This window comes from Thermobia domestica, chromosome 1 (genome assembly GCF_964235325.1).
Source record: "Thermobia domestica chromosome 1, izTheDome1.hap1.1, whole genome shotgun sequence".
Taxonomy (NCBI): Eukaryota; Metazoa; Arthropoda; class Insecta; order Zygentoma; family Lepismatidae; genus Thermobia; species Thermobia domestica.
In genome coordinates, this window is record NC_137454.1 from 213,529,058 (window position 1) to 213,543,606 (window position 14,549).

A 14,549-nucleotide genomic window follows, 5' to 3' on the forward strand; every position below is an offset into this window, starting at 1 on the left:
GTGGGTCAGTGGGCCATCGTGGGGTACGGTGGATGGTGGGTCAATGGGTCATGGGTTAAATTTTCATTGATCCATGCCTTTTTGATAATAGTAGTAGGTAGCTTGAGTGAAGGTATATAGTTATGGTTGCAATAATTACAAAATCTGAGTAATTATTGATGTGGGTCGGTTTAAAATTTTTAATGCCTTATGCCCCAAACACATTTAAGTCCTACCAGCCTTTGTGGCTGATTGTGGGCCTGGAGTACACAAGAAAATGTAGTGCTCTATTTAATGTTTAATTACAAAAGTGAACAAGAGATGTCAATGTGATCGTGATTATGTCATCATTTCTAAGCCATTTGTTCACTTACCTGTTTCTGCTGTTTCTAAATCAATTAATTCATGTCTGGACTCTGACGCAACGAGATCATGGATTTCTCTTGTATTTCCACGCTTCAAAGGAACAACATTCCTTGGTATGGGATCGCTTGTCACTGAAATGATGTATGTGCTCGCAAATAGAGATACCTGAAAAAGCAGAAAATGCGTATTTGTTAATCGTCTACTGTAATATCCTGTTTTATATAGTTTTTAAACGAAATGTGGGTAAAATGAGTGTATTGTTTGTTTTCTAAAGTTTACAATATTAAGCAGTATTTCTTCCCTAGTTCGATCCCAGCTTCTGCCAAGTGGGCGTTGTGGTGGACAAACAGTGTGTGCGTGTTTTTTTTTTTTTTTTTTAGGAGTCTCCAGTTTTTTCCTTCCTTTTCTACATTACATCTCACCATCACCGTCTCCCTTAGTCTCGGTGCATAATCGTGGGACTCAAAGTATGTAAAATAAGAACTCATAAGGTTTCAATCATTTTCTTCCGAAAACCCGGAACTAAGATACAAGGGAACTGAAACTGTACACATTATCTATAAATATACACACACATACATATTGTATATAAACAAATTTCATATTTTTAATATAAGTAATTTGAGAACACACCAAGTTACATCAATTTATTATTGCCTATTTGAGTTTGGTAGTTATACTCGTAACTTGGCCATCATTATATCAATTAAGAATACTGCATTTGGAGAAAACATTTTTTTAATAGTTATCACAACACATGAGTTTATGAAACTCAGAGCAAGTTACATTATGGGTCATGTTGAACTGAATGTCCATAAAATCATTTAAAAAGTATTAGCAGAATACAGTTCTTCGCATGGGTAGAATATTTACATTTTGGAGATAAAGGGTTAAATTTGGATTTAAATGGCATCGGAAGTGTCACTGTTCGCCCAGCGACCCCGAAAACTGTGAATTCGGCATTATTATCCGTCATTTTCGATCATTTTTATATATCTCCCCCTCCATCCTCAAGTTTTTTGGCAGAATTTGGACTTAAACAGCATCGGAAGAGTTACTGTTCATCTCAGCGACACCGAAAACTAGAGATTCGGCACTAATATCGGTCATTTTTGATCATTTTATATATCTCTTCTTTCCCTCCCCTAAGTTGCACCGTCAAAGTGAAATGATAAAATTCATCCCATGCCCGCTATGTGACAAATTTGATCGAGATCGGTAGAGTGGTTCAAAAGTAATTTAGTTTTATGTATTTTTATGTCTCACCCTTTCCCCTCTCCAATGTTGAACCATCAAAATGAAGTGATAAAAATACTCCCTGACTCAAACCCAATCTAAATTGAAAATTTTTAATTGAGATCGGACGGTTGGTTCAAGAGTTAGAAGTTACAAACATAGTTATTTTCATTTATATATATATATAGCCTATATATATATATATATATATATATATATATATATATATATATATATATATATAGAGAGAGAGAGAGAGAGAGAGAGAGAGAGAGAGAGAGAGACAAAGAGAGAGAGAGAGAGAGAGAGAGAGGAGATATGAACCGACTTTTTACAAAGCCACTAAAGACAAAAAAAAAAAAAAATGAAAACGTTAACAAGAATTTTAGGGATGATCCAAAAATGCATCGAAAAATTGCGATCTTGGCCAATAGTTAGCTTTGATATACAGGGGCGTCATTTCAGACTTCGCTTGAGGAGGACAAAAGCAGCACCGACATAAGACTCAGGTTTTGTACTAGTATATTAGTAGACAATCGATTAAAGTATGCGGATTCCTCAAACTCTTGGAGGACATTTGCCCCCTCCTGCCCCCCTAACTGACGCCTCTGTTGATATATAAAACAAGGGCCAATAATATTTTATGTGGAAAGTTTAGCATGATCTGGAAGAATTTTTAAATATCTTTCTTTTTAAAATGTTTGGTATATTTTTACCAGACAGCAAGGTTTATTGCCTCTTAAACATCCACAAATCATTATACGAACTCACACATTCCAGATGCCCTCTCATTTACTGAGTGGCGCACAAATTCCTTTTTTATTGGAACTAAATAACTGAAATTTCAATACATCTTTCAATGGCGTTGCTACTATAATTCTATTTTGGGGAATTTTTACCAAGCTTAGTCTAATTTTCTCGTGTTTATATTGGTTTCTTAGAGCGGCTACATATCCTCCTACCCTAACGGATGATAAAATCTTTTCAATAGTACTACTGAATACTTAAGTTTCCTGTGGTTCATTTAAAGCAGCGGTGGGTTGTGAAGCAGTTTAGTATTGATTCCTTTTAGATAAAACTCTAATGAATTGTTCCAGCTTCATTCTAGTGAATTTGAGCCTTTCAGTTCGATTTCTGTCTTTATTTCTACGAATCTCTTGTTTTCTAACAAGAGTGATGAACATTTTTCAAGGATATGTTGGACTTGTTCACAATTTTTCCGCTTATCATACGCTTGCTCACGTACAGAATAATTATGAAATCCTTGTTCGACAGTAAGCAATTAAGCTCCCTCGTGGCTACATGGATAGCGTATGCACTTTTGACGAGGGGGATTCGGATTCAATTCACGCTGGGGACTCAAGTGGTTCGGATTCTACGTTAAGGTGTAGATCCACGTCTCATATGACTTCGCTGTTGAACGGGACGCTAGGCCCAAATTCAACCCAACAGTGAGCTGCTTTTATCTTGCAATTATAAATGCACAATGCAAGATTTCTTGCAGCACATTGAAGTACTAATGTTTGCTACATTGGTTAAATATAAGTACTTTCGTCAAAGAGTGTTTGAATGCAACTGACAAGACCTGTAATATGTGAAACAGTTTGCAAATGCGTTGAATTTTGACAAGAAAAAATATTATAAGTGAACATAAACACGATATTAATACTATCATCTGTTGAGAAGTTTCATGGTCTACCTCCAAAGACTCTTATTAGATCTTCGTAAAATTTAAACGCAATCTGCGAGAATGTATACTCTTTGAACCTAAAAAAGAATAATCAAAATCGGTACATGTACGTTGAGGTTATGCGTGAACATGCACACAATGAAGTCCATTAGTTACGATATTAATATTGTCAGCCGTTCAGGAGTTTCATAGTCTAATTCCGAAGACCATTATCAGATACTAATGAAAATACGAAACCACTGTGAAAGCACATTCTTTGGAGCAAAGTCAATAAAATTAGTGCACCTATTTCAGAGTCATACGTGATAATACACACAATTAAGGTATTGATACTGTTACCCGTTGAGAGCTTTCGTCATGTAGCTCCGAAAACCATCGTTATATCCTTATAAAATTTACATGAAACCACCTGAAAAGTATACTCTTTCAAACTAAAAATAATATTCACATCAATACACTTATGCACACACTTACGAGTATATATATTGAAGTCACTTGATTACAGTTTTCCACGTGCACCAGTTGAGATATTTTGAGACCTAACCACATCGAATTACGACCAAAGATTTCCGAGACAATGTTGGATTACTAATATTTTTTTTGAGGGGGCGGTAGGAAGCAACTTTACAAGAATGTTCTTAACCCTTGGTTATACGCAACCCACCTTACTTCATTGATTATTTGGTTGCCGCCTATTTTAGGATAAGATCTTCATCGGACATTCCAGGAATTATTTCATTGCTTAAAAATTATTAATTAATTATCAAGTTTAAAAGAAATATTCTATACGTAAAAATCTTTCTTAGGAAAGGCTTATTCAATTAGTGAAAATTATATCAAAATGCGATGAATGGTTCTGGAAATAATCGCGAATATTGTTACATACATGTAGGTCAAACTGAGAACCTCGTTTACTTTTTCTTTCGTGAAATTGATTTAAAATAACCCTAATTGATGAAAGCCTATTTCTCTTGTTAGTCCACAGGGTATTTATCAGTGAAAATCAGCGGCATAGTATGGTTTTTCTACTTTAAGCTTCGTTTTCTGTTTCAAGATTCATAACTATCACTGATTCCTCCAAGGGTAAAATGTTATCTTTCTTTTTGAAGTTTAACGTCATACAGTTATGGCCTTTAGGCGAAAGGAGACTGATAATTAATGAAAGTAATGATTATGAAGTAAATATTCTGTGCTCTCCCGTGACCACGGAATCGAACCCGTGTCTACATGCACCAAACGCGCATGCGTTAGTCATTAGTCCAGTGAAGATGCCTCGCAAAACTTAAAAGCTAGTAGGTGTCCCTAGTCAAGCATAACATTTTGTTTTGCTGGCTTAAATGATTTAGACCACTTTCAGAAAGATGAGTAACTTCCGAAATTTTAAGTATACAGCAGTAACCATAAAACTTTTAAAAATACCTGTAATCAGCTGATTTTGGATTGATGATTCTCTAAAAGAAATTACAACATATGTCAATTCAGAAGTGATGTAAAAGCATGCTCTAGAAAGAAAGAAAAAATCTATTGAAATAATGTGTTAACCCATTAGTGCCCAGAATTCCCCAGTGGTATTTTGAAAAGTTTCTTTTCGCCTATTTGGTCTTAATAGTACTCTAAAATAGAAATTAGAATATTGTTGAAAAATATTTATTTTTTCTTGTTTTTTAGGCCGGCAACTTAAGTTGCCAAATGGCACATACATATTCAAAAAAGGGAAAATTTTGGAAAGTTACAATTTTGAGGGAGAAATTACACTGCGAAAACCTAACTATTAAAATCAAGTTAATCCTTCCTTTACAGACCTTCAATCCTTCCTTCTGGAGTCTTTGAAATCAATCCAGTTGAGTCTTTCTCCTCAAAACACATTGTAGCCAAAAACAATGCTAACCTTACGTCAATATATCATACAAAGAAAATGCAACGATGCTATGACAAAATAGACTCCAAAGTAACTTCGTGGTTAAAACCTGCAACGTCAATCCATTAATTTCTGCGCTATAACGAAAAATTGCCGTGGCAACTTAAGTTGCCAAGAGGCAGTAATGTGTTTCAACTGCAATGGTCGTCATATTTGAGGTCGTTATTGAATTATTTAAAGAGAAGAATTCCATGTTCTAGAACAATAAGCTTATGATTATACTGTAAGCTAAGAGCGCAGTATATGATTGTCATAGGCCTCTTCGGGAGATCTAAGTTTGCTTCCCGGTGGAGATTCTGTGGTTTGGATCCCACGTTAAACTGTAGCTTCAAATCTCACGTAGCTTCAGTGCTTTAAAGGAGGGTTAAAGGAACTAATATAAAATATACAAACTAAACTATATAACACAATAGATGTATTATTTCTTGAATTAATTTCATTCAAATGTTCCTGCTAAAATGTTGCAATATGAAAATATAGTGTTAAAATACAGTTTTATAATATCAATTATTTGCTCTTTCTTTCTCTCTCTCTCTCTCTCTCTGCTCAAAAGCTGACCCCGTACCTTTCTTTTAAAAGCCATATTCGCACAGCTGTATACGTATGAAATGTTAATAATACATAAGGGCTCAAACCCCTATCTGTAAATTAATAAATTGGCTTGAAAAGAAAGTAACTCACAGAGAACTCTCCATTGTTTGGTTTGATTTTATCTATATGAATAAGAATACAGGGCCTGTGAGAGATATGAGACTGTTTTTTTAAGCAAGATTGTACATATTCTTTATATAAATTCAATATACAATTTTCTTCGAAGAAACGTCGACAATCATTTTTCTTTCAAAGAGTATATTTTCAGAGTCTTATATAGGAAATGCTCATGGTTTGAGTTAATAAAATAGAATAAATCTAAAAATATCGCATTTGATTAAATTTCTTCTACGTAAAAGAATACATGGCTTGTTAAAGAAGGCATTAAATATTTTTAAACATGACTTTCCAGCAAAATTCCATGCATATCCCTTTGTCAGTAACTTCGTAACAAAATGACGAATTGGAGTGCCGTTTGTTGGTAATAGACAGAGAATTAAGGTAACTTCTGTGTTTAAAAAAATGTTCATACTAGCAAATGCCCGACCGTATTACGGCGGGCAGTACAGTATTTTCTTTCATATACTGTATCATAAAATCTGTCTGAACTGAAGTTTCGCGCAAAATTCGAACGCGCTGTATGGGCATCTTAGTGAACCACGGTGATGCTTTTTTTTTCTGCATCTATACAAGGTTCAAATTAACGGGGGGATGAGAGAAATTTCTCCTTCTCGTTAAATAATTTTCCCCTGTTCATCAGACAAGAATTTCTTTCCTGCCAGGTAAATATTGCTCCCATTTCATATAATAGATATTACATCACTGTATATATATATATATATATATATATATATATATATATATATATATATATATATATATATTCTCCCGTTTATATCCGTTTATATATAAAACACTTCAGATCCCGTTTATATCCGAATTCACGCCCGCAACTTGGAGAGGGGGAGAGGGAAGATACATAGAAATGATTGAAAATGACCAATATCAGTGTCGAATCCATAGTTTGGGGGTCAATGAGATGAACAGTGACACAATTCAAATGACGTTTAAATCTGAATTCATTCACGCAACAGAGGGAAGGAGGAGGGAGGGAGAAATGTAAAAATGATCGAGAATGGCCGATGTCAGAGAGCGCTTAAGTAATAGTAAAAAGTGACTGACTAACGAAACATATTACTATTTTTTTCTTTTCAAATTTAACCCAGCAAAACAGGTAATGGATGCTAGTATATGATAATGTACAAGATTTTGAGAGTAGAATCTCGGAGGAAATGGAAGAATTCTAAGAAAACCCACGTATAGGGCGTTGTCTACTACAAACACATTTAGTCTGAAAACAAATTAGAAAGCCTTTGCACCAGAGATGATTCTTCTGCTAGTAAGTCTCGTGTTCCTTCATTTCCCCCCATGAATAGGGAGAAGGAAAGAGGGAATGATTGCTCAGTAGCAAAACGTTCACCTCTGATCCGCGAAGTCCCTGGTTCAATCCCAGGCCACGTGAGTTTGTGGTGGACAACGTCATGTCTATGGGTTTTCTCAGTGTTCTCCTATTTCTTCCTATTCTCATTCAACCAATTCTTTGATTCACTTTCTTTAATTTGAAAGAAAACGTTTGTCCATTGCCATAGAAACCACCGTTTCCAGGGCAACAGATCCTGTCACGGTTAGCCAATATTGAAAGAATACGTAAAAAATTAACGAAGATAAAAGAGCTAATGTAGAGGTTGGAGAGGAGTCGCTAAAATTTAACTTTCTTTAACGAGGACGATTACGAAAGATCACTTACTGATTGAAATCCAGATTATTTTCCAATAGAGTAACTTCCAATAAACCTTTTGTTATTGTTAATTATTCCATATCGGACTCCCGAAGAAAACTCATCGAAACAACTTATTGACCGTGCCAATAGCGACTACTCTCAATCATGACTCCGTTTTCTTTCATTTAGAAATAGGAAAGAAAGAGAAGAAAGTAGAAGGGTAAAAGAAGGAGGTAGGTAAAGAAGAAAGAAAAGAAATAGGGTATTTTAATGAGAAAACAGATTACTGGATAATTCCGGAAATATAGGAAAGGTCGGGAAAGTCGTTGAAAGATGAATCATTCTAAATGTTATTAACAACTAATCAATTTTGGAATGCTTCGGAATAGACACATGTTCCCTCATACCACCCAGACCTAGCTCCAGGCACCACGATCATGGGGTTGCCCAGACCTAGACCTGGAAATGAGAAAAGTGAAATTTAATTCTTTGTAAAGTTATTCCGACCGGTGACTGATAACTATCCAGCATCTGAACTCTGTCCTCTAGGATCGACCACACATATGAATTAGCCAAGGAAAAAAAAAACTTATTAACTCAATATAAATTTAGGTATCGTATCAATAAAAGGTTCGACTTCCTGGAAGAAAGATGTCGTATTTAGGCTTATCCTGCTATTTTTGCTTCACTCCTCGAGCCGATTTAAGCCGTTAGTGACGGTCCTTCATGACCTAGGTTATTTACCTTAACACATATATTAAAACATGACACATATATTACAGATGTTAATATGACAAATGATATCACTAGAATTGCTTATATTAAATCTATCATGCATTCACTCGCTCACTCACTCAGGACAGTGTATATATGGTTAAAGGAAACCAACTAACTACAAGGGTACAAATAGTTTATTACATTCATAGTGAAGAAAAAAAAAACAAACATATAATTATGAAGAAAATATTAAAAGCACAAGTTCTTGGTTATATATTAATAGAGTACATAGTATTATATTTTAGTAATTTTTTATATATTCAATCGTATTGACAAATGAAAAAGAAAGAAAAAAAATAATTACATGTATCATATCTTAGGCATGCTAAAGCAAAATGATGATTTGCGACATACGCAAATAAGACACTTATTTCACTTTAAAAAAAAATTGGACAAAGAGGAAAGAAAAAAAACCTTTTGGTGTATTAGAACTTATATGAATCTCTACCTCACGTCGAGATATTAAAATATTAATAATTTCGAGCGTCCAAATCACAACTCACGCACTAGTCGTAGTGTCCAAAACGTTTCGCTCCATTTAACTTAGTTTGTGGTCATTTATATATATCTCTATATGTATATATATATATCTATTGGTTTACAAAACCATTCGTCGTCTATATTTGGTTTGTAACTGGTAACAGTTTATATCTGCAATCGCACACTGCTACGTCTATACCCATCTAGGGATTTCGAGAAAATAACTTTCACTAGAGGAGGTTTCTCCTCTTAGACGGTCTATTTCCAAATTTATTAATCGAATAATTTCAAGTTATTTATCCAACACTGGGACACTTCACGAGACCTTTCATTAGGATCACTTTCGTATATGTTTATACATGGTTCGGATTTAAAAAAAAAATGATCTTCCACAGGTGTACGGAGTATGATGGTTCAAATTGAGGATAAAAAAAAAAACTGGTCAAGTCACAGGATACATATGAAGGTGAGACGGATTCAAGGTACACTTTCCACAATGGTTTTAGGTTAATTGCTCAGGGATAATATTTGTTATGATGTGGGTTACGTTTAGACCTGCCGATATTTTTTCAATGCATGCCAGTATATAATTACAGAGGTTATCACTTACATTGATTCAGAAGAAAAGGAAAATTACTTAAGTGCACGGCGGTATTCTTAACAAAATCTACGTTCTTAAATTCGTCGGAAGACTTCTGGTAAACTATAGCAACCAATACACGTCTAGGGGGACAGACACGAGCGCTCTTACATATATTCATAATACATTTAATATCATACTTTTACTTTAACATCATATTCACATACTAATTACACATACATTTCGAAGTATTTATTTCTCTCTCTATATATATATATTTATAATAAATGCGCACACATTTAAATTAATCATCCCCAACAATAAAATTTTACAAGGTTGCAACATTGTCCAAAACAAATGACTTCCGACATTACATTTGGAAACAAATTAACTTTTATCTGATACCGCGCGTCTATAAATTTTTAACTTTTATATAATCAATTCGTGTTTAAATCATGGGAAAAAAAAACTTTGTGAGGCAGGCACGTAACACAGAGCATTTCTAGATATAACTAGGTAAATCAAAATACAATTTCTGGGCCCAGGTTAACTACAAGGTAATTGAAAACCAAAACAGAAAGGAAAGTGACCAACGGATTACGAAAAAAAAAACTTAAGAGGAACGACGGTGAAAGAACGTAATCGAAGTGTCGTCAAATACTAAGTCTTTGTTCATTTCAGCGATAGGTCAAAATGTGATGGAGGACCCAATCATTATCTACTCCATTCATGAATCGTGTCTTGCAACGTCTCAGCTGGTAATTTCAGATCAGAGTTGTACGTTAAATAAATCGTAAGTAACAAGTTCAAAATCTTGGGGGGGGGGAAGGTTGAAAAAATTAAAAAAACTTGAAGAAATGAAGACAGAGAGAGAGATAGAGAAGAAGGAAGACGAAGAATAGGGGCGCCAAAGACTTAAGTGAGAAATAACTAACGCTACAAAGTTAGAAGTCGAATTTCGCTCTCAACAAAATCCATAGCCAAAATATTCTTAACATGCCAAAAAGGGTGGTCTACTCAAATACGTAGACTCAAGGGGCGCCCTGCTGCCAAGGATGCAAGTTCTGTGTCCATCAGATCCCAATCCCACAAGAGTTTGCTTGTAAGATTGAAATCCGATCCCCGTATCCGGCCCAGACCAGCAGGATAAAAGGAGAGGGGGGAGGGACCAGGTAACTGTGTCCCCAATTTTGAAATCTCTAAGAAAAAAATATTCGACCCCTTAGAACAACTAAGAAGGTTCGAGGACAGTATTGAAACTAGAATAGAAGTATTATCTAAGATATCCCTCACTAATGATTTGCCGAAATAAAAAAAAAAGTTAAATAAACTGAATTTTGGATCGGTGATTTCTATTCCAAACCTCACCGATAGCTACCCTGCGCAGACACGCCACAGTCTGGGATGTCGTTAATTTCCCTCGTCTAATTAAACTAAGAAAAGGAATAAAAATACTTAAAGGGACTAGGGGTCGACATCCGGGTACGCGAAATAAATTTCAATAACTAATTGTTTTGATTCTGTACCCAGTCAGAGCTGTCGCCTCCATGAACATTGTAAGCTAGCCCGAGTAGGTAACGTGGGAAAAAAAAATCTCACGGAGCAGGATATTCTATTTTAAAAAACCGACCAGAAAATATAATTCACTACAGCCCTGTTGTATAACTACTACTGTCTTTTCATAATTTATTATTCAATATGTCTAGTCTGCGATTATATGATGCTACCTATTCTATCAGATGGTATTACTATGGTTGATTATTATTATAACACATAAAACTACAAAGTATTACCGTAGTCCGACTATATATCGCCCTCCGGTCCGCGTGATATTATGGTGCAGGGGTCAGAACTTGAGATGTTTGTAGCCACACATATCTATTCAATATCTATATATATCAACACACGGCGAAGTATTCACTGGGCTACTATATATTTAACTATATGGGTGTCCTATATTCTATATTCATCTACTACAATATTCATATACTTATTAATATTCATATTCACATTAATATTCATTTGCCACGACGCTATATTCTACAAACACCCTGTTTCCTCTATCTACGCCCAGCCTATTTACACATTTCATCATAATACTTTAAAATCTATAATCACTACAAACATTTCCCGCTCCGATCACCGCACGACAACCTCACTCGAACCCAAGACTCTTTCATCCCACACACAATACTATGTAATACCTGGTAGCTTTATTAAGAAGAAAGAAAAAAAATCCTATGTATGTTCACTGAAACTAGAATTATCTGCGATAATGTTTAATGTTTATGAAATTCTGCAGCAACAATAAGCTTCTGCAGCCACGAAGAAAAATGAACATCTAATATAATTTCAAAGCGAAGAACTAGCATCATATCGCCCGACTTCTGTTAAAAATTTACGTATTGTTTATTTATTTAAATATTTAGATTTCTAGACTAGGCAGAATGTTGAAATTTTTTAGAATATATTAATTTTGGGTCACTTGACCTAACTGTACATCCATATAGGCTGTGAATTATACCTTCCAGGTTTTATTTTGAAAAGAAAGGTCAATTTCACGAAAACTAAATCACTAAGCACCTCGACAGAAGAATGGCGGTTAGTACTGACTTTTGACACTAGGGCTAGCGACGATATAATGAACCCTTGAACAACTGAATGTGACCTTGTACACGGAATTATTATACTATATTACGTTCACTTAATGACGGAGTAATAAAAATTTATCGCATAGTAAATACTACACTGTCCAACACACTCTTTCATCACTTAATTATCACTATCACTGATACTACATTACAAATATACACATACTACTCGAACTACAAGACACATCATGCCACATTCATACTACACACTACATTAATACATGTTATACTAATAAATATACACAAAAATAATTCAGATTTTACCATGTTAAATCGGCTCTATGAAAGGTAACGAAAGGAAAAGAAATGAACAGGGCCAACTGGCCCTTTAATTACTAAATCACATTCTTGAAATCAACCTGTTTAATCGATGCCCTGAGGGGACATATCGGAGTATTAGCTAACAATAGGACCCCTGCCCTGAAGGGGCAGGAACCCGGAACAAACTACATGTTCAACTCATCCCGCTGGAAGCCGGACTCCCAATTTGGGAGTCAGATAGGAGCCCTTACTGAAATTTACACGTGCATTGTGATTACTGGACTGACTACCACAAAATTAAATACCGCCATGTTACTAATAGATAAATACAAAAAGAAATCACATCCACTACATACACGAACACAAACGGTAGTGAGGCAGGCCTTACGTAACTAGAAAAGGAATAATTTTAAGGATAAGAATATTTTAAGGGAGAAAACACCACTCCTCCGAAACTGTTTATAGATTCCTAAGAAAACTCGCAAACTGATGCACTTTACAAAGCCTGTCCATAACTAACAATATCTGCTCAACATGGCGTTGCAATGTTGCACTTCCTATTTCAGTTCAGTTTTAGTATGAAATTTAATAGTTTTTTGGCTCCTAAAGACTTCCAACGATTTTAGGTTAAAAAACTCCCAAATATTACCTTGTTTGCAGTTTTTCTCACTCCGTTGCGACCTTTTAAGCTCGACGATCGAAATCTGGCTGTTGTCAGCAAGATTTTCCGGCTTGGAATGGAATAATTGCGCCCTAATATCATAGCGTGGGTTTATCAGCCAATCAAAACTAAGCATTTTGGCGGTGGGGCTTTGAAGCGAATAAAATTTGGTAAAATCTGGATTAAACTAGATTTTAGAAGGACCTAGGTATCTAAAAGAGAGGTGAAGGGTGGTCCTGAAAATTCTGTCGAATTTTAGATTGGTTATTTGATCTGGAAAGTTCCGTCCAATAGTGGATCTATATTTTCGGATAGCACTGACACCGTAAGAATTGTAATAATCCATTTACATATACATATGCAAGACTTATAACTAATTTAAAATATAAATAAAGATATTGATTCCCAAAACTATCATTCCCAATGAATTTTTTACAGTTTTTCCATGTTAATTTGAAATAGAATAACAAATAAAATTACGAATTATATGAACAGCCAGAAATTTTTTGTTAAACGTCAAGTACAGTCGGTGCAAAAAATTTCGGGCACCCTCCTATTAAAAACATAATTTCATTAGACTGTAATGGCATATTACAAATTATTCGTTTCCTTTAGCGTAAAAAGCTTAAACGTATGATATTGCATTTAAGACTTCATTCCATCCTTTTAGGAAGTATAACACCTGTTATGAATTAACACGCTTTCATTCCTTCTTCCCTCCTTCCCTCTTTCTCTTTCCCTCTTTTCTTTTTTAACTTCGTGGTCACATAATTTGCACGGTATTTCAACTGATGACGTAATGTCCTTTATTTTTTTAATTTTTCTCTTTCTTTAGAGCACACATAGACAGTGTCATGCACCGAGAGGTCATCGTAGTGGACTATACATTAACGGGGAAAGTTAGAGAAAGTTTACACTACAGGAATGTTTCTTTCTTACTTTAAAGAAAAAAACAAAAGAAAAGGGAACTTATTTGAAAACTGTCGTTCTGCGTGACTTGTTATGTATGGACTTCTTCAAGATTTTTTCAATGTATTGTAATGCATACAAATCGTAATCACAGTACATGACTTACACGCAAACGTTCGGATAGGGACAAAAAAAATATTATTCTTTTTCTTCTTTGATTGTATTAAGCGTGTCAAAATAAGTTCTCATGCAATTTTCTGCAACTCGATTGCCATCGCATCGGTTTGATAGAAAAATGAATTTAAAATTTGCCAGTTTCCCCTTGAGGCAAAATCATACGGTTTTACTTACACTTATATGAGTTATATCCAATTTGAATTGGAATTAAATGGCCTTTACTTTGTTATAACTCTAGTTTGAATACTCCCAAAGAACAGGGAAATAACGAAGGGATTTTTTTAAAAAATCCCTACGAATGTATTTGTTTCCTGATTTTATTAGCTTAAGTTCTTTTTAATACAATCGTCCTATTAGAAGTCTATTAAATGTGTCGTATCAACAGCATAAATGTTACATTTTATATTATATATACAAAACAAAAAGTAATTTCAAGCCACAGTCTCCTCTACTCTACCCGGGCAATTTGCACAAATATAGGTAATGTAGTGCA

At 34.8% G+C, this 14,549-nt stretch overlaps 1 protein-coding gene across 3 annotated transcripts in view; it reads right to left on the reverse strand.

The window, feature by feature from the left end:
- LOC145693580 (uncharacterized) overlaps positions 1-14,549 on the reverse strand; it is a 65,994-nt gene that overhangs the window by 31,633 nt on the left and 19,812 nt on the right. The window contains exons 1-2 of one of the 3 annotated variants that reach the window (XM_081769687.1): positions 12,959-13,510; positions 354-510 (exon numbers count right to left, since the gene is read on the reverse strand). In XM_081769687.1, the coding sequence (XP_081625813.1) occupies positions 354-510; positions 12,959-13,072 (271 nt within the window). In that variant the 5' untranslated portion in view covers positions 13,073-13,510. Of the gene's footprint in view, positions 1-353; positions 511-12,958; positions 13,511-14,549 lie in introns of those variants that run through there. The other 2 variants (XM_081769694.1, XM_081769702.1) reach the window with 2 other exon arrangements.